Raw genomic sequence first — 27,410 nt, 5'->3', positions numbered from 1 at the left:
AAAAGCTGACTAAGATAACATGATAAATGCTGTTCCAGGAAGCGTGAAGATTCAGTGCATGGTGCCAGAACCTTGCCTCCCTTAGCAGTGGGGAGGGCTTGTCGTGTTCTTACATTGGCAGGAACTGATAAACAGGCTCCCAGTATTTTCTGGTCAGTAGTCCTTTGTTTCCGATAAGGAAGTTGCTGGACTAGACTTGCCATGAGGTTTTGTCACTCACAAAAGTCTGCTGCTCCAGGCAGCAGCAACACCTTGGTGGCAGCAGCTGCCAAGTAGGAGCATCTGACAGAGGTCTGAAAGTACCAAAATGCAGCTGATGGTACTGCAGATGCATACTGACAGGAGTCTTTGTTGTGTTGCTGCACTGGGCTGCAGAGTCACCCGGAGAAGCTTCTGAATTCTGCTGCAAACACTTGTGCCTGCTTGCATTGTTAACAGCGCTTCTTTTGAGGCACTAGCAGCAGATCAGGGTTTGTGCTGACCAGAGGGGCAGGTGGCTGGCACCCTGTCAGGCTGTGTTGGCACCCAACGAGAGCTGGACAGTCTGAGAGTTGGGTGCAGGCAAACTGTGTGAAGTTCAGTAAGGATAAGTGCAGGGTCCAGCATCTGGGGAGGAACAAGAGCAGGCACCAGGACAGGTTAAGGGCTGCCCTGCTGGAAAGCAGCTCCATGGAGAAAGACCTTGGAGTCCTAGTGGACAGCAAATTCTGCATGGGATAGCAAAGTGCCCTTGTGACCAAGAGAGCCAATGGTATCCTGAGGTGCACCAAGAAAAGTATGGCTAGCAAGGCTAGGGAGGTTCACCTCCCCCTCCACTCTGCCCTAGTGAGAGCACACCTGCAATCCTGTGTCCAGTTTTGGGCTCCCCAGTTCAAGAGAGACAGAGACCTGCTGGAGAGAGTCCAAGGGAGAGCCACAAGGATGATTAGGGGACTTGAGCATCTCCCCTGTGAAGAGAGACTGAGAGCCCTGGGGCTGTTTAGTCTGGAGAAGAGAAGGCTGAGAGGGGATCTGATCAATGTCTATCAATATCTGAGGGGTGGGTGTCAAGTGGAGGGGGCCAAGCTCTTTTGGGTAGTGCACAGTAATAAGCCAAGGACCAATGGAGACAAACTTAAATATCTTAGTGTCATAGTATCAGTCAGGGTTGGAAGGGACCACAAGGATCATCTAGTTTCAACCCCCCTGCCATGGGCAGGGACACCCCACACTAGATCAGGCTGGCCAGAGCCTCATGCAGCCTGGTCTTAAACACCTCCAGGGACAGGGCCTCAACCACCTCTCTGGACAACCCATTCCAGAGCTTCACCACTCTCATGGTGAAGAACCTCCTCACCTCCAGCCTGAATCTCCCCACCTCCAGCTTCATTCCATTACCCCTAGTCCTATCACTACCTGATATACAATATAGAAGGTTTCAGCTCAACATGAGAAGAAACTTCTTTCCAGTGAGGGTGACAGAGCCCTGGAGCAGGCTGCCAGAGAAGTTGTGGAGTCTCCTTCTCTGGAGACTTTCAAACCCCACCTGGATGCATTCCTGTGTGGACTACCCTGGGTGATCCTGCTCTGGCAAGGGGATTTGGACTTAATGATCTCTGGAGGTGCCTTCCAACCTCTGGCGTTCTGTGATTTGGTGATTCAGCTGCAAGGACTTCATTTATTTGCTGACTTCCTAATGATAGCACTAGGAGTGTATAGTACACCAGAAAGATTTGTGATGGTGTAGTTGGAGAAGAATCTTCTGATGACAAATTAAACTGTGTTGCAAGGCTTTGTTGAGTAAATGTAGCTTGTGTGAACAGATGGATCACAGATCGGCAACAAGGAAAGTAGTGGCAGGGTATCTTTAAAGTCTGTCACTAAGACTGACATATGAAAACCAGCACTGTGTGTAGTTCTGTTGGCAGAATTCTGCCTGTGTGGTAAGCCCAGCAGACAAAAGAATCAGACACAGCTATTCACACTGGCACTTCAGAGAAAGGTGTGTAGCATACCTCTTCTCCCAGGCAGCCAGCACCAGAACAAGAGGACACAGTCTCAGGCTGCACCAGAGGAGGTTTAGGCTGGATGTTAGGAAGAAGTTCTATACAGAGAGAGTGATTGCCCATTGGAATGGGCTGTCCAGGGAGGTGGTGGAGTCACCATCACTGGAGGTGTTCAGGAGACTTGATGGGGTGCTTGGTGCCATGGTTTAGTTGATTAGGTGGGGTTGGATTGGTTGATAGGTTGGACACGATGATCTTGAAGGTCTCTTCCAACCTGGTTTATTCTATTTCATTCTAGACAGCAAAGGGCTCACTGGTGAGCTCCCAGGTGGATATGCCTGAATTCTGTGCAGCAGCACATGCACATGAGTGAGGCTGGCCAGCAAAGACACCACTACAACCCTTGCAGCCACAGGAGGTTGTTTCAGCAGTGTGACCGTTTTAGGCTGTGCCTTTAAGAAAGGGACAGTGCTGGGACACTCTGGCTGAATGTTTTGAAAACAAAGATAGGTCTAAATGAATTTCATTGGTAGATAGGTAAAATGCAACTTTAAGTTTTAGTTCCATTTGAGTCTGTCTCAGTCCAGTCTGTTCTGCCTTTCCAGCCTGTCTGCTTCTGAGCAACTAGCCGGAGCTGACCTTGAGATAAGAAAACTAATCCCTGCATGCGCTTTTGAGCCTAACAAGAAGTTCCTCCTTAATAATTAGCCTTTTCTCTATCTCTAACCCCTTTTTGGGAAAAAAAGGGAGGTGAGGGGAGAGAGAGGGGAGTACAGGGGGGGAACCCTCCTCTGTCTGGAGGAGGGAGTTTTGTTCTGTATTACTTTCTTTGCTGTGTATTTCTGTATATATTGTAAATACTGTATATTGTGTATATGTTAACTGCATTTCATCCTGCTTGTAAATATAGCTCATATCCTTTGCTTCTCTGACTGAGCTAGCTGTGGTTTCTTTCTTTGTGGGGGAGGGAGAACTGAACCTTCTCTCACCACCACATATTTTATTTGGCCGCCCAACTCGGGGCTTGTGGATAATTGGCTTGATTTATTGTCTGCTCGAGTCGGAGTGGCAAACATGGAAGTGTTTTGGATTTTTAAACAATTACATTTTTCAGTTTTTAGTGTCCTGGTCTACAAGTATTGTTTAGGATTGGTTCTCGATCGCTTAGGAAAATAAGGTATAGATTATATTTATGGTTTAAATATAAGATTCAGCTTCTCTGTGACCGGTGCCTGGGATTCTTTTGGCTTAACGAGATACAGAAATGGGACATCGACCACTCTGCCAATTGAGATAAGGGAGTTTAAGATTCTAGTAGGTGAAAGAGTAATTTTAAGTGATGGCTGGGATCCAAAGGTGATTTATTTGGTGTGTGCAATCCTGCTATCGGTGATAATTAATGTGTGCTTGTTAGTAGCTCTGCACCGGGAGGAGAAGGTATCTAAGGCCTGTTTCATTATTAAGCGTAGATCAAAGAGAAAGAAGCATAGCTCTGGCTCTACTCCAGAGACTTCTAGTGAGGAGGAGAGTGGAGAATCTGTATCAGTTAAAGATAAAGCTAAAAAGTCTATCGGAAAGGCTGCTTTGAACGGTGCTGTTGGTGATACTGGCAACCAGCCAGAAAAAGCGGCATCTCCTAACATGGCGACTCCCACGTGTTCAGCAGCCATTAAGGAGGCAAAGTCATTTCCTCCTTCTTCCTCAGCAGGACTGGAAGTGTCCTCCACAGCAGCTGGTCCATCTCAAAACCTGTCAGCTTCTGTTAAGGCAGCTGTAAATTCAGATGCGGCTCCAATTAAGCAAGTAGCAGTTTTACAAACAAGAAGTGGAAAGGCCAAAGCTGATCCAGGAGCTGATGGGGGAGGACAGCAAGGTACTTCTGCTGAGGAGGAAGAGAAGGTTTGTCTTAAAGATATAGCTGAGTTATTGAGATCATCACAGGATGGAGATGCATGTCCTGGTAGAACAGCAGCTAGTGGTGGTGCTTCTCAGCTTAAAGAGATCCTTAGGAGAGTGACAGATAGATTATGGGGACAGCAAGTTGAGGAAGAAGGGGCAAAGGAGGAAGAAGATGATGATATTTCAGAGTGTTCTTCACCCTGGGAAGAGCTTCAAAATGTCCGTAAGGATTACACCAGAGCAGATAAGGAGCCAGTTCTAGTTGGCTTGGTAGATGTTATGATACAGGTTGCTCCAGCTCTAACGGTTGGAGACAAGTCAGCAGCTCAGCTAGGAACTCTCTCGAAGTATAATGGGATCGATAGACATCTAGGCAAGGCTCTCGGTAAGGTTAATCTGTGGATACGCCTTTTAATGGCAGCTTTCATGAGATACCCTTCCCGAGATGATCTTCCATGGAATCCTAAGCCCTGGACTACCATAGATGAGGGAATTAAGCGCCTGAGAGAATTTGCTGTTAGAGAGGTACTCTATGGTGAACATGAAGCTCTGAATCCTCATTAAATTCCCATAGGAACTGGGCTTGCTAAAAAGCTTCTCAAACTTGCTCCTTCTAATTATGCAAGCATTCTGGCAAGCAGAATTGTGGCGAGAAATTATGGTGGAGCTCCTCTTACGGTTGGCCAATTCACTGATCAAATGAGACAATTGGAGGATAACATGACACGTGTCTCTCTGGTTTCAGCCTTTGAAACTCTGTCTGGAAAGACTGAAAATTGCATGAAAGAGCTGAAAGATTCCATATACCAATTGGCACAAAAAGCTAATTCCAATTCTTCCTCCAGGTGGATACAAGTTTCATCTGTGAGGAATAGACCTCCTCCAAGGAGGTCATTCCAAAACAGATCAAACCAAAACAGACCACGTGGGAGTATTTGGATAACTCTGCATGATCAGTTTGGTGAGAACATGAACAGATGGGATGGTCAACCAACTTCTAATCTTTTCAGGAGACTGAGGGAACTGCAAAGTGGCAGAACCTGAGGTAGCAATACCAGAAGGGTAGCTGTTACTTCCACAGTTCCCCAGAACAACTCTGATAGCTCCAACAGTGGCTCCAGTTCTAACACTGCACACTGTGCTCAATGCACATGTGGGCATATTCCCCATAACTAGGGGTGCCCTGCCTCCTGCCAGGGGGAGGATAGGGATAACAGAGATAACAGAATCTATTGGGATGTGTACATCCAGTGGCCTGGCACTTCACAATTTCAGAAGTACAGGGCCTTGGTTGACACAGGAGCTCAGTGCACTATAATGCCATCAAATTATCAGGGATCAGAGCCTATAACTATTCACATCCACCTCGGAGCCTTCTCTTCTCCAGACTGAACAGCCCCAACTCCTTCAGTCTGTCCTCATAGGAGAGGTGCTCCCCTTTAAAAAAACACAAATGGAAGCAGCAGCATTTTTCCAACCACCAGCACTCCAAAGAGCTTGCCTGCACAGCTAGAATGTATAACCTGACAGAAAATCCAGTCTCTGGAATGTATGTCAGCATTTGTGCACTCATATAGCATTGTTTTATCCCTTCAAAGTGCTTTAAAATAATTTTGCAGTGCTGATTTGGGGTAGACCAATCTTTTTCATCATTTGTGGACAAACCAATCTTGGTTCTGAACATGTACAGAGATTGACCAAACTTCATGGTCTTGCTGAAAATGAATCTTTGTTGTCTCTATAACTTTTAGCTGTTCTGGAGTATGAACTCTGTGGCTGTAGAAAAGGGTACAGAAATAAGTGAACCATTTCCTAGGCAGCTTTGTGTGTATAACCAAGGGATCAGGCCCAGCCAGCATGGATTTAGGAAGGGCAGGTCCTGCCTGACCAACCTGATCTCCTTCTATGATCAGGTGACTGCCTGGTGGATATGGGGCAGGCTGTGGATGTAGTCTGCCTGGAATTCAGCAAGGCCTTTGACACCGTCCCCCACAGCAAACTCCTGGCCAAGCTGTCAGCCCCTGGCTTGGACAGCAGCACTCTGAGCTTGGTTAGGAACTGGCTGGAGGCTGAGCCCAGAGAGTGGTGGTGAATGGTGCCACATCCAACTGGTGGCTGGGCAATAGTGGTGTGCCCCAAGGATCAGTGCTGGGCCCTGTGCTCTTTAACATCTGTATTGACGATCTGGATGAGGACATTGAGTCCATCATCACTAAATTTGCAGATGACACCAAGCTGGGGGCAGGAGTTGATCTGCTGGAGGGTAGAGAGGCTCTGCAGAGGGACCTTGACAGGCTGGACAGATTGGCAGAATCCAAGGGCAGGAGATTGAACACGTCCAAGTGCCAGGTTCTGCACATTGGCCACAGCAACCCCATGCAGTGCTACAGGCTGGGGTCAGAGTGGCTGAGAGCAGCCAGGCAGAGAGGGACCTGGGGGTACTGGTCGATGGTAGGCTGAACATGAGCCTGCAGTGTGCCCAGGCAGCCAAGAGGGCCAATGGCATCCTGGCCTGCATCAAGAACAGTGTGGCCAGCAGGAGCAGGGAAGTCATTCTGACCCCTGTACACTGCATTGGTTAGGCCACACCTTGAGTCCTGTGTCCAGTTCTGGGCCTCTCAGGTTAGGAAGGAGGTTGAGTTGCTGGAACTAGTCCAGGGAAGGGCAACAAAGCTGGGGAGGGGTTTAGAGCACAGGAGAGGCTGAGGGAGCTGGGGTTGATTAGCCTGGAGAAGAGGAGGCTCAGGGCAGACCTTATTGCTCTCTACAACTACCTGAAGGGAGGTTGTAGCCAGGTGGGGGCTGGTCTCATCTCCAGGCAACCAGCACCAGAACAAGAGGACACAGTCTCAAGCTGCACCAGGGGAGGTTTAGGCTGGATGTTAGGAGGAAATTCTACACAGAGAGTGTGATTGCCCATTGGAATGGGCTACCCAGGGAGGTGGTGGAGTCACCATCATTGGAGGTGTTTAGGAGGAGACTTGATAGGGTGCTTGGTGCCATGGGTTAGTTGATTAGGTGGTGTTGGATGATAGGTTGGACGCGATGATCTTGAAGGTCTCTTCCAGGCTGGTTTATTCTGTTCTGTTGTGTTCTATAGCAGTTTGACACTCGAAGGTGATGTGCTGTCCGGCAGAGAACACAAAGCCACAGAACCTTTTATGTTAGAAAAGACCTTTAAGGTCATCAAGTCCAACCACCAACCTAACGCTGCCAAATCAAGCACACAGTTACATAAAGTATTAAAGCTTAGGCTCTAATGCTGTTCTAGCAGGAACAGACAACTCTGTCTCAAGTTGTTACACCTTTCATAGAGTTAGAATAAGAAACTACTCACCCCCAGAGACTGTTTCATTCTGTGAGAGTGTTTGAAGTTAATAGACTTCAGGCTTGGTAAGCTAAAAACCAGTAACTTATGGAGCTGGGGACATTGCACTAGGAAAAAATGTCCCAATGCCATTATCCCCTGGCTAGTCTCCAGAGTCAAGTGACATAATAGGATTGCCCAGAGAAAGGGCTGATTGCTAAGCTGAGTTACCCCCACCTTTGGTAAAGCCATCTTTTGAATGTGGAATGAATTCTTGGTTATTAGCAGAAATGGAGGCAGGGTTTTTTAGCTTGAATAAGTGAACTTGCGGGTGCTCCTGAAAGCAGTATGAGGCCACCTGTAGTGGTTTAGAATCTGCCACCACATTAACTGGAAGCTTGGCTCACTCAGTTGGGAAAGCAAATGGAAGCTATATTTACAAGCAGTAACTACACTCTACAATGGAATGCAATGAATATGTACAAATGTACAGCATTTACAATATTATACAGGTATTTACAGGCAGAAAACAGCACAGAAACCCCCCTGAACAGGGAAAACTGCTCCAGCTCTCCCCTAACCTCCCCTACCCCCTTTCTATCTTTAATTAGAAGGAAAGAGAAAGAAATTAGGATTGCTGCTAGCTCAAAGCAGTGTTAATTGTTAGTATTCTTATCTCAAGGTCAGTAGATAAACTCCTTCTCCAGCGAAGCAGCCAGGCAGCTAGAGATGAAGGAAGGGAATGAAATGAGATGCGAGATATTGCTGGGGGTACGTCTCACATCTGGCCAGTGAAATTTCGTTTAGAATAATCTCTTGCTTCCCTTTTTACAGCCAGCTGTGAACTGTTTATGCTTCTTCACTCTTCTGCTCAAAAATCTGCAGCTAACTTATCATAGTATCATAGTATCATTCAGGGTTGGAAGGGACCACAAGGATCATCTAGTTCCAACCCCCCTGCCATGGGCAGGGACACCCCACACTAGATCAGGCTGGACAGAGCCTCATCCAGCCTGGGCTTAAACACCTCCAGGGACGGGGCCTCGACCACCTCCCTGGACAACCCATTCCAGGGTTTCACCACTCTCATGGTGAAGAACCTCCTCCTCACATCTAGCCTGAATCTCCCCACTTCCAGCTTCATTCCATTCCCTTTAGTCCTATCACTACCTGAGATCCTGAGAAGTCCTTCCCCAGCTTTCCTGTAGGCCCCCTTCAGATACTGGAAGGCCACAATTAGGTCACCTCGGAGCCTTCTCTTCTGCAGACTGAACAGCCCCAACTCCTTCAGTCTGTCCTCATAGGAGAGGTGCTCCAGCCCTCTGCTCATCCTTGTGGCCCTTCTCTGGACACCTTCCAGCACCTCCACATCCCTCTTGTAATAGGGGCTCCAGAACTGGACACAGTACTCCAGGTGGGGTCTCACCAGGGCTGAGTAGAGGGGGAGGATCACCTCCCTTGCCCTGCTGGCCACACTTCTCCTGATGCAGCCCAGGATCTGATTGGCTTTGCGGGCTGCAAGTGCACACTGAGAGCTCATGTTGAGCTTCTCGTCCACCAGCACCCCCAAGTCTCTCTCCTCAGGGCTGCTTTCCAGCCCCTCACTGCCCAGCCTGGATTTGTGCCTGGGATTGCCTCGACCCAGATGCGTGACCCTGCACTTGCTCTTACTGAACTTCATGAGGTTTTATTTTATACATAAGCATGTATTTAATACAACTGTAGGACTACAATTAAGTTTTATAATTCTGTCCATTCACAACAGCTCTTAGGAGTTTGTATTTGGAATGGGCTGCCCAGGGAGGTGGTGGAGTCACCTGCCACACCACAGCCCGATTTTGCACAGAGAGTGCAAATTGCAGAGAGCAGAAAGCCAGTTGCCATGGGTCTAATTAATTAACGGCGTTAAAAGTAGCCATTAAAGTAGTGCTTTTACTTTGTTGTGAGTTTATTTCAGATGTGAATGAAGAAAATTAAGATTTCCTTCACTTCTGAGCCTCTGATTGCTCAAATCTTGAGCAATGCTTCCTAATTTGTAGCAGTCCTCAGGACATGATTGGCAGCTGTCACTCTGTTAATTTAAACCCCAGCTTTTGCTGTTTGTAACATTTGTGTTTTTCAAGAGTCAGTTTTAGTTACAGAATTTTTTCCTCCCTGACACTGTTAGAAAGAATTAAAGAGCACCTGAATTTATCTTTTTTGGGGGGTAAATGTATTAAAGTCCAGGAAAAGGGTACAGAAGCACTTCTGTCATTGGAGATGTCCTTTGCTGTGGCTGGTTTTCCTTTCCTAGTGTGTGATAGTAACACAGTGGTGCGATTCCCAACTCCAGGTACTGCACAGACTACTTCAGGAGGACAGGTGGAGTACAGAGCTCTGTCTGGAATCTGCTACATGGTCTGGTATCATTTTGTTGGCCTCATCTGGACCAGTGAATTCATTCTTGCCTGTCAGCAAATGACGATCTCTGGGGCAGTGGTCTCTTGTTACTTCAACAGGTGAGTGCAGAGTTGCCCCTGTATAGGTTTTTTTAAGGATTTCCCAGCATTGACTTTAAAATCTTTTTCCAGGCAAAACAGACTGCAGTCTATGTAAATATCTTGGAATCCAATTTCATTTAAAATAATGTTGCTTGTTGCATTGTCCTGACTAAGATTGTACAGCCTGTAGGATGTTAGTGTGACTCACCCCTACCACTGGAGTTACTGGGCCAAAGTGAGCCTTGGTAGAGGCCCAGAGAGCTCAGCTGACTGGAGAGACTGCTGGTGGGAAGGCATAGGTTGCATTTCACCCTTCTTCAGGAGATTGCAGTAGCTGCAAATGGAGATGCAATACACAGGTCCTTGGGGATTTCATATATTCATAGGCAGTTTGACCTCTTCCTCTAAGTGTTCATCCCTGCTCTGGATTTCCATTTGTTCTGGCTGCAGAAATGCCTGGACTGCTTTTTTTATGTTCATTCTGCACAGGTATTTTCAGTTAACTGTAAATGCTTGAACACCACTGCTAAGAATTTAGAGATGTGCAAGCAAGCTTGGATCCCCCTGAAATCCAGGTGTTGAGAAAAGGAGGAATTCATGATGAATTGTATTGCTTTTTAGGCACTGTCAAATGAAATTAAATGGGGTTTGTACACTGGAGAATTGCTGTCCTGTCATTAAAGGGGAAGATTGAAATGTCACAATACATTGAGGTTTGGTGGGGTTTTTTTTTTGGCCATGAAGAGAGTAGTATCCTGGAAACAGTTTTCCTCATAAGTATGCTCTTTAACATCTTTATTGATGATCTGGATGAGGGCATTGAGTCCATCATCAGTAAATTTGCTGACAACACCAAGCTGGGGGCAGGAGTTGATCTGCTGGAGGGTAGAGAGGCTCTGCAGAGGGACCTTGACAGGCTGGACAGATGAGCAGAGTCCAAGGGCATGAGATTGAACACATCCAAGTGCCAGGTTCTACAGATTGGCCACAGCAACCCCATGCAGTGCTACAGACTGGGGTCAGAGAGGAAGAGACTCAGGGATTACCTTATTGCTCTCTACAACTACCTGAAGAGAGGTTGTAGACAGACAGAGGTTGGTCTCTTCTCCCAGACAACCAGCATCAGAACAAGAGGACACAGTCTCAAGCTGTGCCAGGGGAGGTGTAGCTTGGAGGTTAGGAAGAGGTTCTACGCAGAGAGAGTGATTGCCCACTGGAATGTGATGCCCAGGGAGGCGGTGGAGTCACCATCACTGGAGGTGTTCAGGGGGAGACTTGATAGGGTGCTTGGTTGCATGGTTTATTTGATTAGGTAGTGTTGGATGATGGGTTGGACACGATGATCTTGAAGGTCTCTTCCAACCTGGTCTATTCTATTCTATGCTATGCTATGCTATGCTATGCTATGCTATGCTATGCTATGCTATGCCATTCTATTCATATGTAATGAGCTCTGTCACCCTCACTGCCCTGCTTCTCTGTGCCCAGTCATGAGATTTTCTGATCTATGAAAAACTCTGGCATTGTAAGACATTCCTTCATTTTTTGAGGAATATGATAATAATCTCAATCAGTTGGAAAGTCAGCCCTTGAGGAAGGTTACGTGAGAGTGAGATGAAGACCCTGGAGCGCCGTCTGCAGCCGCATGGGAACGTTAGGCTTGGGTGGCCAGGAAGGGCAGCTTCAGGCTTCTCCAAAACCTAGGTAGCAGGCTTCTCTTTGATGTTCTCTAGACTGTATCCCCAAATATTTCAGTTGCTGCTAGAAGGGCCTCCTGCTGAAATGTTTCCAAATGATCTGTTCTCTTCCATCCAGCAGAGACAGCAGCACAGGCCCTGCCTGCAGGAGCAGCTCTGTAAGGCTTTCCTGCTGCAGCTGCCAGCGGCTGTGCTCCAGGCAAAGCAGCAAAGCTGCACCATCAGTGGGAGGGATTTTTCTGTCTTACCACCCAAAAGGTTAGAAAAAGGGCAGAGCAATGTATAATATATATCAGGACCCTTTCTCTCTCAGAATCTTTATGCAGCCAACAGCCAAACCACTGAACTGGTGCTAGTAAAAGAGCAGAAACCCCCTAAAATGCAGCTTTTTCAAAGGTTGACTTGTGTGGAGTGGCACAGCCTCACACTACTGCTTTGCAGGCCATGGTATTTCTTGTATCACATTTCTTATGTCATCTCCTTTTTCCTGTTGAAGCTGTAAACAGAATTGAGCAGCCTGGCTGTGGTTCTGTAGGCAATGGGCTGCTCTTTTCTTCTAAGTACCTTGCTGTCCCTCAGGCTCTGGCAGGTGCGACAGCTTTAGCAAGCACCTGGATGCTGTGGCAGTCATTTAAGCCAGCTTGCTTGAGAAGGCACAGGAAAGTAAAGCAGTTTCACGCAGGTACTGGGTGGTGCACTGCCTGCATTTTGGTTTGACACACCATGTGAATCTCCAGGGCAAAGACACTGTCCATATCTTCTTCGCCCAGTGCAGGAAAGCGCCTGTGATGACATTTACTGCTCTGCTAGGGTCTTCCGCTTCCCAGCTATTTTTGACTGCTGCAGGAACTGGCCAGAATACAGAAGGTTCCTGCACCCATCTGTACTGAAATCATCTCGTACATCTACTGTCAAGCCCTCCTTCTGCTTGCCAGGTGACATGCACTGTGTTGAGAGAGGGAAAATGCAATTTTTCTGTGGTGTTGATGCCCCCCTCCCAGGCCTTCAGGCTGTCAGCACAGATCTGCAGAGGCACAGAGCAGTGCAGGAATGGGGAGAGGATGGTTAACTGCAAGAGCAGTCACACCATCAAGGGCAAGGGTTATCTCAAGCTGTTCCAGCAATTCTGAGCTTGTCTGCTGTGATTTTTTTAATGTATTCCCTGGGGCAGCATCATAAAGGCATGTCACAAGAGTTTGTTTGTGATACCTCTCAGGGAGGCTTTCTTCTTTGCTTGTAAGTGCATGGAGGAAATGGCACAGCCTTTCCCTGTGGAAATCACCTTCCGCAGCACATGCAGCACTGTGCTCCACGGCCAGCAGCCCCAGGGGAGCTGCAGATGAAGAGGGCAGAGGATCATTTTAGCTGGATCAGCTTTGCAGGTGACATATGTTTGACCTGTAATCCTACCACTGAAAATGGATTTTGCCTGATTTCAGATGAAACATTAATACATGAAAGATTTGATCCATTTAGTGAAATAAAAGAACCTTTTTTTTTTCCCCTCAATGATTGGTTTTTAGGACTTCTTAGAGCTTAGTCTTTCTAGAAATCTTCTGTCTTACTATTGCTGTTTTACATGAGGGTTTATTTTTGTCTTAGTGTGCTTGGGTGTTATGTCCATGCTTACATTTTCGGTGAGGTGAGGCTGTTTGCCTCTCTGAGATGAAAGGAGTTGCATGGTAACTTGGCCCATGTTACAGGCATTGCTGTGCTGGCCATGTTTGAGCTTATTTATTCACTCAGATGCACGTATGCTGCTGCACAGGGCTGAAATGAAGAAAGTATCTAAGCATTTGCAGGGTTGGTGTTTTCCACCTGTCTCTAAGGTACCTGTTCAGCACCACAACCTCTGATGGATTCACTGAGAGGTGAAAAGCATACATCAGTAAATCAAAGATCCAGGTTGATGGATTTGCACCAAAGCTGTTGCAAGATGAACCAGGACCACATTTTTAAAAGATCTCCCCTTAGCTTTTCTAACCCATCTGCAATATTTATGAGCATCCTTTGCCCTGGGTGCATACTTGACCCAATCCATGTAAAAGAGCCACCAGCATGTCTGGAGTCAGACCTGTCCCTTAAGGTTCTGAGAAAAATGGCAGTGGGAAGCGCTGTCTGTCTGTTCTCTGCTAGCCTGAAAATGTCTCCTCGACTACAGATCCTGTCACTGCATTCAGGAATATGTAATTCAGTTCCTTAACACTGCTTTGCCCCTGTACTCAGCACTGGTTAGGATACACCTTGAGTCCTGTGTCCAGCTCTAGGCCCCTCAGTTTAGGAAAAATGTTGACTTGCTGGAACGTGTCCAGAGAAGGGCAACAAGGATGGGGAGGGGTTTAGAGCACAGCCCTGTGAGGAGAGGCTGAGGGAGCTGGGATTGTTTAGCTTGGAGAAGAGAAGGCTCAGGGCAGACCTTACTGCTGTCTACAACTAGCTGAAGGGAGCTTGTAGCCAGGTGGGGGCTGGTCTCTTCTCCCAGTCAACCAGCACCAGAACAAGAGGACACAGTCTCAAGCTGCACCAGGGCAGGTTTAGGCTGGATGTTAGGAAGAAGTTCTTCATGGAAAGAGTGATTGGCCATTGGATTGTGCTACCCATGGAGGTGGTGGAGTCACCATCATTGGAGGTGTTTAGGAAGAGACTGGATGGGGTGCTTGGTGCCATGGTTTAGTTGTTTAGATAGTGTTGGATGTTAGGCTGCACATGATGATCTCAAAGGTCTCTTCCTACCTGGTCATTCTATTCTATTCTAGCCTAGTCTAGTCTAGTGTAGTCTAGTCTAGTCTATGCTGTTCTATGCTACAGTGTTTCACACCAACTTGCTTTTCAGGTGTTCTTTGAAACAGATGAGGCAGGACTTAAGAAAGCCATAAGCACAGCTCTGAAAACACAGGCTTTTGAAGGAATGGAGTTTTCCCCCCTTCAAATGTCAATATTTGTGTCTTCTGAGTGTATTAAGATGGCTTTTTTCCCTTCACATTAAGTGTTTTTAACTCGGGGTGTGTGACGATTTGATTCAGGGAATTCGGTGTTAAGACAGAAAGTGTCACAGAGCTCAAAAGAAAGTAAAGATAATTGGCAGCACTGAAGCAAGAAAATTTGTGAAAGAGTCTGTGTTATGGAGTACAGCTTCACAGGACTTTGCAGTATGTTCTGTGGAAATCCAACAATCCTGTGGTGACATAAACTGGGAATATCAAAGAGGAAAAGCAAGCTGTGGCCCTACTCAGTCATGTAACCGACTCTATCAGGCAGGTTCCTGTTTTCCCCTGAAGCTTGTGTGTGCATGCACAGTATGAACCACCTACAGAAGTTTATGTCCATGGCTGGCTGTATGCCTGTCCTCAGGTCATTTCAGGATGGCAGCCATGTAGTGTACAAAGCTGGGTGTATGCCTGTCCTCAGGTCATTTCAGGATGGCAGCCATGTAGTGTACAAAGCTGGGTGAAATACCCATTCTTCAGGGTGACTGGGTGACTGAGCTTGTTCAGGGTCACAAGCACCACCTGCTGTGGTTAGCTGCACAGCCTTTTCCTGTGTTTCCTACCCCAAGCCAGAATTACAGGGAAGATCTTTGTTCTTTTTCTAATCTGTTTGGGAGCTGGGGTTGCTTAGCCTGGAGAAGAGGAGACTCAGGGGTGACCTTATCACTCTCTACAACTACCTGAAGGGAGGTTGTAGACAGGCGGATGATGGTCTCTTCTCCCAGGCACCCAGTACCAGAACAAGAGGACACAGTCTCAGGCTGCACCAGGGGAGGTTCAGGTTGGATGTTAGGAAGAAGTTCTATACAGAGAGAGTGATTGCCCATTGGAATGGGCTGCCTGGGGAGGTGGTGGAGTCACCGTCATTGAAGGTGTTCAGGAGGAGACTTGATGGGGTGCTTGGTGCCATGGGTTACCTGTTTGGGTGGGTTGGATTGGTTGATGGGTTGGACACGATGATCTTGAAGGTCTCTTCCAACCTGGTTTGGTTTATTCTAAAGGTTTATTCTAAAGAAGCCTTGCTGGAGTCGTTCTTGTGTTCAAGAATCCCTTTCCTGGGAGAGGAAGGTCTGGAATTAGGAGCCAAGTGTGTACAAATGAAGAGAAACTAAACTTTTTACATGGGATGAAATTTTACTCAGTATTTTGCATTCCTCCTCATTCATCATTCTTGTTAAAAATACCAAACCCCTTTTCCATTTTCCTCCTCTGTAGCAAGTAAATTATTAACAAAAGAGCATAAACTTTGTCCTTGCTGCATTTCTCAGCTTTGGTTAACATTAAACTGCCAGAAACTTTATCTTCTAAGTTAGAATCACAGAATGCTCTGGGTTGGAAAGGACCTCCAAAGGCCACCCAGTCCAACCCCCCTGCAGGCAGCAGGGACATCTTCAACTAGATCAGGCTGCTCAGAGCCCTGTCCAGCCCCACCTTGAATATCTCCAGGGGCCCCAGGCACTTCCCTGGACAACCTGTTCCAGTGTTCCACTGTCCTCATGGTAAAGACTGTTCTGAGATCTGGCTGAAACTGTGATTTGTGAAGTAGTAAAGGAAACAATGGTACTGTCTGGGTAGGGTAACTCATCCATGCTGTCATGGCTCTGTTCCTAAACCACAAGCCTCTGATGACTTAAGGAAAACAAATCTGCCTTATTGAGTGTGAACTCCACTGTCCACCATGCTGTTCCCCCAAAACAACACATGCAGCAACTGCTTTGAGGGGATTTCCTGTTTAAAATAGTGTGGCAAATTCACATTTTTAAATAGGACTTCTGGCTGCAAATTTCCAGTGTTTGAAGGAACTGCAGTGATACCTTCAGGATTCTGGCAGAGCTGTGATCCCTGTCTTGACAGAGTTTGTATGATTTAAGCCCTTGGTGAAGTGAGAGTTTCATAAAGACACGTTCCCCAGTCCTGTCCCTACCTGACATCCAAAAAAGTCCCTCCCCAGCTTTCTTGGGCTAACTCTCAAGAGCTGCTTTGTAGAAGGGCTCTTTACCTCTGTTGATCAGTGGGGGTCATTTTAATCCTCTGAAACCTTTTTAAAAAGGTATTTATAGTTCAGTCTGATTGGGTGGGTGTGGGGGTTTGGGTTTTTTTTTTCCAGGGGAGGTTGTTTGGTGGGTTTTCTCCAACCTTTGAAGAGGGGTGGGGAAGTGGCATGAAGTTAATGTCCTGGGGTTTGTGCAGATTCTTGAGAGCTGTGTCATACTGATCTCTCCAAATGGCTGACATTAAAGTGACCTTTAGAGAAGACCCAAAAGAAAAGAAAGCAAATTGTATTTAGGCCAGGGTTGGGTTGTTTTGATTTTCAGTTTGGGGAAACACATTATTTCTCCAAAACAATACAGCCTAGTGTGCAGTAGAGTTAGGAGGGGTTTAGGCCAAATGATCATTCTCAACTTATCATATAGTATTCCTCTTCTGTTTGGATTCAACTTTAAAACAAAGCCTGTTCAGTGATTTGGTGACCAAAAATAAATAAACAAATATCATCTGAACAAAATCTAATCCAGAATTTGGCCAAATAGCAACAGTCAAAGTAGAGAGCAGATCTCAGTTCTACCTGTGAGAGCCCACGCTCTTTTTTCTGGCATTTCCATTTCTTCAGGCTAAAATCCTGCAGAAACAAAGGTCAAACAAAAGATTGCAGAGAGCTAAGAGAGGTGACAGAAACTGGAGAGAAATGTTCAAGGAAGTACTCAGGTATTTTCCACTGTAGGAGTTTCTAGAAGTGTTTCCATTACTGAATACTGTGTCCAGTTCTGGACCCCTCAGGTTAGGAAAGATGTGGACTTGCTGGAACGTGTCCAGAGAAGGGCAAAAAAGCTGGGGAGGGTTTTGGAACACAAGCCCTATGAAGAGAGGCTGAGGGAGCTGGGGTTGATTAGCCTGGAGAAGAGGAGGCTCAGGGGAGACCTTACTGCTCTCTACAACTACCTGAAGGGAGCTTGTAGCCAGGTGAGGGCTGGTCTCTTCTCCCAGGCAACCAGCACCACAACAAGAGGACACAGTCTCAAGCTGTGCCAGGGGAGGTTCAGACTGGATGTTAGGAAGAAATTCTTCATAGAGAGAGTGATTGCCCATTGGAATGTGCTGCCTGGGGAGGTGGTGGAGTCACCATCACTGGAGGTGTTTAGGAGGAGACTTGATGGGGTGCTTGGTTGCATGGTTTAGTTGATTAGGTGGTGTTGGATATTAGGCTGGACATGATGATCTTGAAGGCCTCTTCCAACCTGGTCTGGTCTATTCTATTCTATTCTATTCCTATTCTAATTCCATTCTATTCTATTCCATTCTATTCTATTCCATTCTATTCTATTCTATTCCATTCCATTCTATTCCATTCCATTCCAGCAACTGCTGAAGAATTGAGCTAATCCAACAAAATGTGCTTTACCTGCTTGTTTTCCTTTCACCTGCTCTAAGGTGAACATTTAGATGAAGTCAGAAGGAAAACTGGAACTGTTGAAGTGGTAAAGGGGATGCCAAATGAATCCTTTAAATTTCCAGATACTGAAAATATGTGGGATCACAGAATGTGTATAGAATGTACAGCTTATTAAGGAAGTTCCTAAAACATTCTAAAGTTACTGGTTTTTATTGTGTTTTTTCTTTCTAGAAATAAAAGTAGCCCTCCACCTCACCCAGTCCTGTCTTCCATGTCAGTTCTTTTTTGCTATCATCTAGGAACGGCTGTAAAAGGCTCCTTTCTACTCACAGTGCTGAGAGTTCCAAGGATCGTTCTCTTACACCTTTTTAAAGCCCTAAAACAAAAGGTAGGTGTACATTTATGTAATACTCTAACAGTAGTAGCAGTAAAAAGATGAGATTCATGAAGAAATGTGAATGAGCTTTCTGCTTTACAATGGATGATGTGATCTGGATTTCATATTTTACCCTATTTTCTTCATTAAGAAAGCTTGTTGGCTTTGAACTCAGAGGTCAGCACTCCCTTTGTCACTCTCAACACAGATACTTCTAAAAGCAGGAAACACCAACTTTAAAAGTCACCTTTTTGTAGCGGTTTTTGTACGAAGGGGCTTCATGCATGGTGAAGGAAACGCTTGGCATAAAGTTCCCTTTTGCATTTGTGCATCATGGATTTACAAACAAGGCTACAAACTAAGAACATAATTGTTGCATATAAAATACATTCCAGACAGGCTTTCAGATGCCCTGTAAGCTTGTACAAAGAATGTGTCAAGTAAGAACTCTTCCAGAGGTTTGTGTAGGATCCAAACCACATCTTTTAAGATGTATTAAAACATACATATATATATCTCCTGTCTGCTTTGATTATTTGCTTTCTTTCTATCTTCCACACATCTCTGCATCTCCTCTCTGCTGCTGCAAGCATACCACTGCACTTAGTTCTGGCTCTTGGGCAACAGGAGAGGGCTGTCATGACTGCACAGCTCTGATTTTAGAGGAAGTTTTGCAATCTAAGTCTTTCCCTCTCGAGTTTACATTGGCCTTGAAGCACATTATATGTAACACTAATGACAGAGTATTTGCAGTGACCATCCCTGGCACCTGTGAAGGATGTTATGTGGGATACAGATAGTGAATGCCTAAATGAAAACCCCTGCAGAGGTGGGGAAATGCTGGACTGGTTACTTTCTCTTGAAGGCCTTTATTACAGTATTTGATGAGTTGGCTCAACTAAGAACATTATTTAAAGATAAGTGGAATAAATGTTGCTGCTAAAGAGGCTGTGAAGTGCACAGGCAAGCTTGCACCCTGGTTTGCAAAAGGATCACTCCAGAAAGTGTCCTCACTGGATCCATGTGGGAGAAGGGACAGGCTCTGGCCTGTTTGCATGAGGCTGAGAGCAGTGGTACTGATGGAGCTCACCTAGACTTCGCTGCACTTGATAAAATGCTGCTCTATATGTGAACAGGAGGAAAAGTCAGGGGTCTAGAAGCTTGCAGGTAACTGCACAGATGTTTACACAGCAGTCTTCAAAGAGAATCAGAAAGGAGATGGCAGTTGAAGTCCTTTGCTCTAGGTTTTTGATAAGCAATACTTGGTGAGATGAATACCGTTCGTGTAAAACGATCTCTCCAGCAATACACAGCAAGATGAAAACATCTCTCTGCTGGCAGGAGTTGGCAGATACAGTCACCTGTTACAGAAATTCCTTCTGGAATATCTTCAAGAGCATCTTTGGAGAAAAAGTTGGGGAAGTTCATAGTTTCTGCATGGTGGCTGGGTTATATGATGGCATTCAAAAAGTCCAAGTGCCTGGTGCTGCACTTTGGCCACAACAACCCCATGCAGAGCTACAGGCTGGGGTCAGAGTGGCTGAGAGCTGCCAAACAGAGAGGGACCTGGGGGTGCTGATTGACAGCCACCTAAACATGAGCCAGCAGTGTGCCCAGGTGGCCAAGAAGGCCAATGGCATCCTGGCCTGCATTGTGTGGCCAGCAGGAGCAGGAAAGTCATTGTGCCCCTGTACTCTGCATTGGTTAGGCCACACCTTGAGTCCTGTGTCCAGTTCTGGGCCCCTCAGTTTAGGAAGGACATTGAGAGACTTGAATGTGTCCAGAGAAGGGCAACAAGGCTGGGGAGAGGCCTCAAGCACAGCCCTATGAGGAGAGGCTGAGGGAGCTGGGATTGTTTAGCCTGGAGAAGAGGAGGCTCAGGGGAGACCTCATTGCTCTCTACAACTACCTGAAGGGAGGTGGTAGAGAGGAGGGAATTGGTCTCTTCTCTCAAGCAACCAGCACCAGAACAAGAGGACACAGTCTCAAGCTGTGCTGGGGAGATTTAAGCCAGAGGTGAGGAGAAAGTTCTTCACTGAGAGAGTCATTCATCATTGGAATGTGCTGCCCAGGGAGGTGGTGAAGTCACCATCCCTGGAGGTGTTCAAGAGGGAATTGGATGTGGCACTGGGTGCCATGGTTTAGTGATGAGGTCTGTGGTGACAGGTTGGACTTGATAATCTTTGACCTCTCTTCCAACCTTAGTGATACTGTGGTAAGAGAGCATGCAGTACTGTGATATAGTGACTGGAACAGCTCTGCTTTCTGACCTCTGGAAAAAGAAGGTTACAGAACTTTGTGGGGGACATGGACAGTGGCATTGAGTGCACCCTCAGCAAGTTTGCTGATGACACCAAGCTGTGTGGTGCAGCAGACACGCTGGAGGGAAGGGAGGCCATCCAGAGGGACCTGGACAGGCTGGAGAGGTGGGCACAAGCCAACCTCATGAAGTTCAATAAGAGCAAGTGCAGGGTCCTGCATCTGGGTCGCGGCAATCCCAGGCACAAATCCAGGCTGGGCAGTGACTGGCTGGAAAGCAGCCCTGAGGAGAGAGACTTGGGGGTGCTGGTGGACAAAAAGCTCAACATGAGCTCTCAATGTGCACTTGCAGCCCGCAAAGCCAATCAGATCCTGGGCTGCATCAGGAGAAGTGTGGCCAGCAGGGCAAGGGAGGTGATTCTCCCCCTCTACTCAGCCCTGGTGAGACCCCACCTGCAGTACTGTGTCCAGTTCTGGAGCCCCTATTACAAGAGGGATGTGGAGGTGCTGGAACGTGTCCAGAGAAGGGCCACAAGGATGATCAGAGGGCTGGAGCACCTCTCCTATGAGGACAGACTGAAGGAGTTGGGGCTGTTCAGTCTGCAGAAGAGAAGGCTCCGAGGAGACCTAATTGTCGCCTTCCAGTATCTGAAGGGGGCCTACAGGAAGGCTGGGGAAGGACTTCTCAGGATCTCAGGTAGTGATAGGACTAGGGGGAATGGAATGAAGCTGGAGGTGGGGAGATTCAGGCTGGATGTGAGGAGGAGGTTCTTCACCATGAGAGTGGTGAAACCCTGGAATGTGTTGTCCAGGGAGGTGGTCGAGGCCCTGTCCCTGGGGGTGTTTAAGACCAGGCTGGATGAGGCTCTGGCCAGCCTGATCTAGTGTGGGGTGTCCCTGCCCATGGCAGCGGGGTTGGAACTAGATGATCCTTGTGGTCCCTTCCAACCCTGAATGAAACTATGAAACTATGAAACTTCAGGTTTCACTGAATTGAATTATGTTGTGCAGAGGAAAAACAGCCACTTAAATCTGGAAGGCTATCATGACTCCTAAGATGTCGTTTTTGTGTTTTGGTAAAATCTTTAGATGATGAACCATTCTGAGCTTGTGATGTAAGGGGAGGGGGAGGGAGGAGTGGAGCAAACACTGAGATTCTCTGCTCTCTCTGTTGCAATGCTTGCTTTTTCCTTCTGCCCTGAAAAAGGGCTGTATGCTCTGAGTCACTGTGCGTACGTGTGCACATGAGTACTTGTGTGCATTCTTTCATTGTTGTTTGTTAGGGCAGCACTCGTTGCAGAACTCTGAAGGTTTGGTGATAAACAGAAAAGTTAGAAACCTGTCAATGTATTCCCTGGCCGTGCAGAGTACTGTAAGGGTTACTGACATGCCTGCCTGTTTTGTTCTCCAAGCAGCTGCTAGCTCACAAAGCTGGTTGCACCTCTTCCTTTCTTCTACCAGAGAAGAATCTTCCAGGAAGAAGGAAGAAAAGAATGCTGAGCTCACCAGTAATTGATACTGAAGTGTCTGAATTAAAACCAGTTCCTATAATCCTTGAGGAAGTATCTGCTGCCTAAGGGAATGTGTGGTTAGAAGTCAACCACCTGTACACCAAGTTTTTCTACTGTGTCCAGTAACCAGCATTTCATTTTACTGCAGGAGAGTGCATGTGCAGAGTACCCATTCAGGTGCTGTTTGTGCTGGTGTTGGTGCCAGGAGACTTGCTTACGATACTCTAACCAGGTAGGTACACTCTCTCATCCCTCTGTCCCTCACCCCTAGTCTAGAAACACTGTGCCTGTGCTGGCTCCATTTAGTGTGGCTAAGCGACATCCAGTGTGTGCAGGTCACTTTCCCACTGGCCACCTGATCTAAAGACACAAACAAAATCTTCAGGTGTCGGTGGAATTTGTTGCAGAGCAAGGGGGAACTGATGAGCGTGTGAGGTGCAGGGTTTTAGACAGCTGCAGACAGCCTGAGATAGCCCTTCCAGAGCTTGACTTGCTGTTTCTGTAGGCAAGAAGACTAAAGGTTGTGTTGAGTTGCACCAGACAGGCTACTGGAGTGCAGAGGGTCCAGGTGAAAGGGAGCAATGGAGAAGCAGGAAGCCCTCCTGGAGATGTCATTACACTAGATAGAGTATTTGCCATCTGAAAGTCCTGAATGAAGCCACTTGGACCGCTGGCTGGTTTCCATTATCAATATATCTAAGAATATGATCCATGAGGAAGGCAGCCAGCCAATAGAAGACTCTCTGGCTCTGAAAGGCATCTTTGTTTTGCTGGCAGTTTTGTTTCAAGTGGGTTTTATTGGAAATGGATCAATGCTGGCATACAGCAGCTTTTCAGAGGTTTCACTCCTACTTTTTCCTTCCTTTGCTTCAAATGCTTTCCAGCTCTACATATATCATTGTAAATAGTTCCTTTTTCCCTTTGCCAGTCCCCTTCTGTTCTTTCTGGTGACTGTGGTATTTTTATGTGAAAGGGAATCAGAAGTGCATGCTGATTCCTGCCTCTCTGACCAGTCTCTACTTTGTTCGTGTTGCTGAGGGTAGTGGTGAAGTAAACAAGAGGATGCTTATAAAGGCTCTGGCTGCTTCTCTAAGAGAGGTGCATAAATTAAGCTTCAGCTTGGACAACTCTGAAGAGAGAGTTCAGCCTAGATTAAATATTCATGCATTGAAACCTCTGGTTCTAGGTGATGAATTTTCCTGACACTTTTTTAGGCAGATTATATGGTCACTGACCGGGTGAGGACTCTCAGAGCTGATTCTGGCTCCAGGCATTCCTTCTGTCATCACCCTTGCCCCTTGGCTTCCTGGTTTTCAAAGAGATATGCAGCATCCTAGTGTTTACTTTGTCTAGCTGTAGCTATGTGCTTGGCAGAAGAATTAATGACTGTACCATTCTTCCTTTTGTTTCTGCAGTCAGTACTGCAGCTCTCCTTCCCTTCAAAGATTTCCTATTTCCTAACCTAGGCAAATTTCTGGTGTGAAAGGAGCTGTGAGGTTTAACCTGAGGATCACAACACTGTGTTTGGAATGGAATGGACCAGATTGGAAGAGACCTTCAAGATCGTCACGTCCAACCTATCATCCAACACCATCCAATCAAATAAACCATGCAACCAAGCACCACATCCAGTCTCCTCCTAAACACCTCCAATGATGGTGACTCCACCACCTCCCCAGGCAGCACATTCCAATGGCCAATCACTCTCTCTATGAAGAATTTCTTCCTAACATCCAGCCTAAACCTCCCCTGGTGCAGCTTGAGACTGTGTCCTCTTGTTGTGGTGCTGGTTGCCTGGGAGAAGAGACCAACCCCCACCTGGCTACAAGCTCCCTTCAGGTAGTTGTGGAGAGCAGTAAGGTCTCCTCTGAGCCTCCTCTTCTCCAGGCTAATCAACCCCAGCTCCCTCAGTCTCTCCTCATAGGGCTTGTGCTCCAAACCCCTCCCCAGCTTTGTTGCCCTTCTCTGGACACCTTCCAGCAGTTTGCCTTTAGAGAACTGTTTGTTGGAACAAGGTGATGGTGCTCCACATGCTCCAAGTTTGGGGCAGTTTGTGCAAGGGTTACAGGAGCAGAAAAGCAAAAGCACACTGCAAGACTTTACTGGAAATGGGATCTATGAGAAGGGGTAACAGTTGTCTCATGATTGTATTTCAGAGAGCAGTTAATGGATCTATTTGGTTTGGGAGTTCTTCCCAATAAAGAATATATTCAAGTCTATTTATCCAAAACATATTTGGACTGTGATTGAAAAATCTTCATCTAAAATGTTGTCAATTCTGCAGCCAAGTATGAAAAAGGAGAAAGAGACAAGCCTGCAGCTTTAGGGAGCTTAACATATGGCTTAATTAATAGAAGTATTGAACTCTTCAGGGCTCTTGCCGAGATCAGTGATAGCTGCTGGGCCCAGCCTGGAAACTTCACATAGTTGTTGAATGTAGACTTCAGAGTAGGACTTGGGAGGAGTCAAGAATGCCCTTGTACATATGTCTCTGACAATTTGCAAGTCTCTTTTAGTTCAGGTTTTAGTTTTCTTATCTGAGTTCAAATAGCTGAACTGTGGAGCATCTACATCTGTATTAATTCTGTGTTCTGTATTTGTTGAATGATGAGAGCAGACTCAAGGGGCCTCCAGGTTACAACAGTGTAATCAGCATAATGGCATAGGACTAAACAGCTCCTGCTCCACCACCACCATTTTTATACCCATACCAGAGCCAGGGGCAAGACCCTCACCAGCCAAGATACCACACGGAGGAGCTCAGCCCCAGCAAGGAGACCCAGCTAGCACCTGTGGAGGATATTGGAGTGGTTGTCAATTGTCTTCCTACCTAACCGGGGGGCCACCAGGCCCCCCGGCCTTTGTTGTCACCACCACCACCCCCCAGTGTGCACCATGGGCACTCACCAGTGAGGAGAGGAGGATCTCTCAGCCCAGATGGGCTCAGCTTAGGGCTTCTGCCTTTCCTGGGGGGAATTAAAAAGGGGAGTGGGCGGGGAGGGCCAAGTGGCCACACCTGGGGTGGGAGGAGACTGAACAGAGCCCAGGTGCTCTGGGATTTGAGGGAGAAATGTGGCAGGTGAGGGACTTTGGAGGGTGTCAGGTAATGACAGCACTAGGAATGGCAAAGAAATAAAAAAAGGGAAATGGGTAGATTCAGTTTGGATGTTAGGAAGAATTTCTTCACCATGGGGGTGGTGAGACACTGGAATAGGTTTCCCAGGGAGGTGGTAGAAGCCTCATCCCTGGGAGTTTTTAAGGCCAGGCTGGATGTGGTTCTGAGCAACATGATGTAGCGTGAGGTGTCCCTGCCCATGGCAGGGGGGTTGGAACTGGCTGATCCTTGAGGTCCCTTCCAACCCTGACAATTTTATGATTTTAAAACAATTTTGCAGTTTAGGCTGGATGTTAGGAAGAAATTCTTCACAGAAAGAGTGGTTGGCCATTGGAATGTGCTGCCCAGGGAGGTGGTAGAGTCACCATCACTGGAGGTGTTTAATATAAGACTGGATGAGGCAATTAGTGCCATGGTTTAGTTGATTAGATGGTGTTGGGTGATAGGTTGGACTTGATGATCTTGAAGGTCTTTTCCAACCTGGTTAAATCTGTGATTCTGTGATATTACAAAAGATGGTCCAAAGGACATTGTGCATGTTAATAGTCTTTATTATTGCCTCTGATTCTAGTAGATCTTTCACTATAGTAATGAGCTTAAAAAAAACAAAACCAAGAAAAGCATTCCCCATTACAGCTTCACTCCTGCACTGTTTTCCTCTTGTTATACTGTTACATGATTTACATCTTTTCTGCTCCCTGGTTCACATAGTGTCCCCAGAGGGACCTTGAGAGGCTGGGCAGATGGGCAGAGTCCAAGGGCATGAGATTGAACACATCCAAGTGCCAGGTTCTGCACATTGGCCACAACAACCCCATGCAGTGCTACAGGCTGGGGTCAGAGTGGCTGAGAGCAGCCAGGCAGAGAGGGACCTGGGGGTGCTGGTTGATGGTAGGCTGAACATGAGCCTGCAGTGTGCCCAGGCAGCCAAGAGGGCCAGTGGCATCCTGGCCTGCATCAGGAACAGTGTGGCCAGCAGGAGCAGGGAGGTAATTCTGAACCCTGTACACTGCACTGGTTAGGCCACACCTTGAGTCCTGTGTCCAGTTCTGGGCCCCTCAGGTTAGGAAAGACGTTGAGTTGCTGGAAGGTGTCCAGAGAAGGGCAACAAAGCTGGGGAGGGGTTTGGAGCACAGCCCTGTGAGGAGAGGCTGTGGGAGCTGGGGTTGCTTACCCTGGAGAAAAGGAGGTTCAGGGCAGACCTTATTGCTCTCCACAACTACCTGAAGGGAGGTTGTAGCCAGGTGGGGGCTGGTCTCTTCTCCCAGGCAGCCAGCACCAGAACAAGAGGACACAGTCTCAAGCTGCACCAGGGGAGGTTTAGGCTGGAGGTTAGGAAGAAAATCTTCATAGAAAGAGAGATTGCCCATTGGAATGTGCTGCCCAGGGAGGTGGTGGAGTCACCATCACTGGAGGTGTTTAGGAGGAGACTGGATGTGGTGCTTGATTGGATGGTGTTGGATGATAGGTTGGACTCAATGATCTCACAGGTCTCTTCCAACCTGGTTAATTCTATTCTAATCAGGATTAAATAGAGCCCCTCTTTTTTCTCTGGGAAACTTGCAGGTAAGAATCAGGTGCTGGAGGAAGCAGCACTGGTGACAGAGTGTGAGCTTCTTTCTTCCCATGCATGTCAACCAAATGCTCTGTTATGTTATCAAAAGTACTTTTGAGGCTGAGCTATCACCTTTCAGGTAGAATCTGACGTTGATTTTGATGGCTCTGCGCATCCCTGAAGTGACTCCTTCTCTGCAGGCTCAGCTAAGTTCTGCTCAGCTCTCCTGGAACTTCACTGAAACAGGGCCCAAAAAAGGTCCCCTGTCCCCTTCCCCTTGTGACAGAGTGCTGCCCTGGGCACTGACAGCTGTGTGCAGCAGTGGTTGTTGGAGGAGGGCTGGTGCAGATTGCAGTGTCTGTGATTACACTCAGCCTTCCAAGGTTTCTCTTGGATTTGCAACTGGATCCTGTGCTACCCTGTGGTGTAGTGTTGCTATGTGCAGTTAAACAGGTCACTCCTTGAGCTGTTCCATTTCAGTCATGGGCAAAGTGATTCATGTGTGTGTATAATCCATTAGTACCAATTGTAAAGTGCTCTGGGCTCTAGCTGGATGAAAAGTGCTTTGTGAATATAAAGTCATTATCCTTACTTGACAGTTTTGTTTGCCAACACTTGTCAGAATTACCACAGGGTTTTCAAATCTTCTGGCTCTGATGGCTTCAGTATGTTCCAGATAAACAGAGTCAATCATCTCAAGTAAGACCTGTGAGGCTGCAATGTCTCTTCCCTAAAAGGAATATAGTGGGGGGGTTTATGTGGTTTGGGAGCTACAAGGTCTGTCTCCTGATTTGTTAAATTGCAGTGGCAATCTTAACTTGTGATGCATCAAAGTGCCTGCTCTTGCT

General features: G+C 46.9%; 1 protein-coding gene across 3 annotated transcripts in view; it reads left to right on the top strand.

Annotated features, from left to right (window-relative positions):
• SLC44A3 (solute carrier family 44 member 3) overlaps positions 1–27,410 on the top strand; it is a 62,639-nt gene that overhangs the window by 20,610 nt on the left and 14,619 nt on the right. For 2 of the 3 annotated variants that reach the window (XM_068166305.1, XM_068166303.1), the window contains 3 exons: positions 9,524–9,689; positions 17,978–18,134; positions 22,041–22,124. In XM_068166305.1, the coding sequence (XP_068022406.1) occupies positions 9,524–9,689; positions 17,978–18,134; positions 22,041–22,124 (407 nt within the window). The remainder of the gene's footprint in view (positions 1–9,523; positions 9,690–17,977; positions 18,135–22,040; positions 22,125–27,410) is intronic. The other variant, XM_068166304.1, reaches the window with a different exon arrangement.

This window comes from Melanerpes formicivorus, unplaced genomic scaffold (genome assembly GCF_026170545.1).
Source record: "Melanerpes formicivorus ecotype bairdi unplaced genomic scaffold, bMelFor1.0.p_v2 SCAF_99, whole genome shotgun sequence".
NCBI classification, from domain to species: Eukaryota; Metazoa; Chordata; class Aves; order Piciformes; family Picidae; genus Melanerpes; species Melanerpes formicivorus.
The sequence above is the reverse complement of the archived record's forward strand: the minus strand, read 5'-3'. Positions and strand labels throughout refer to the sequence as shown.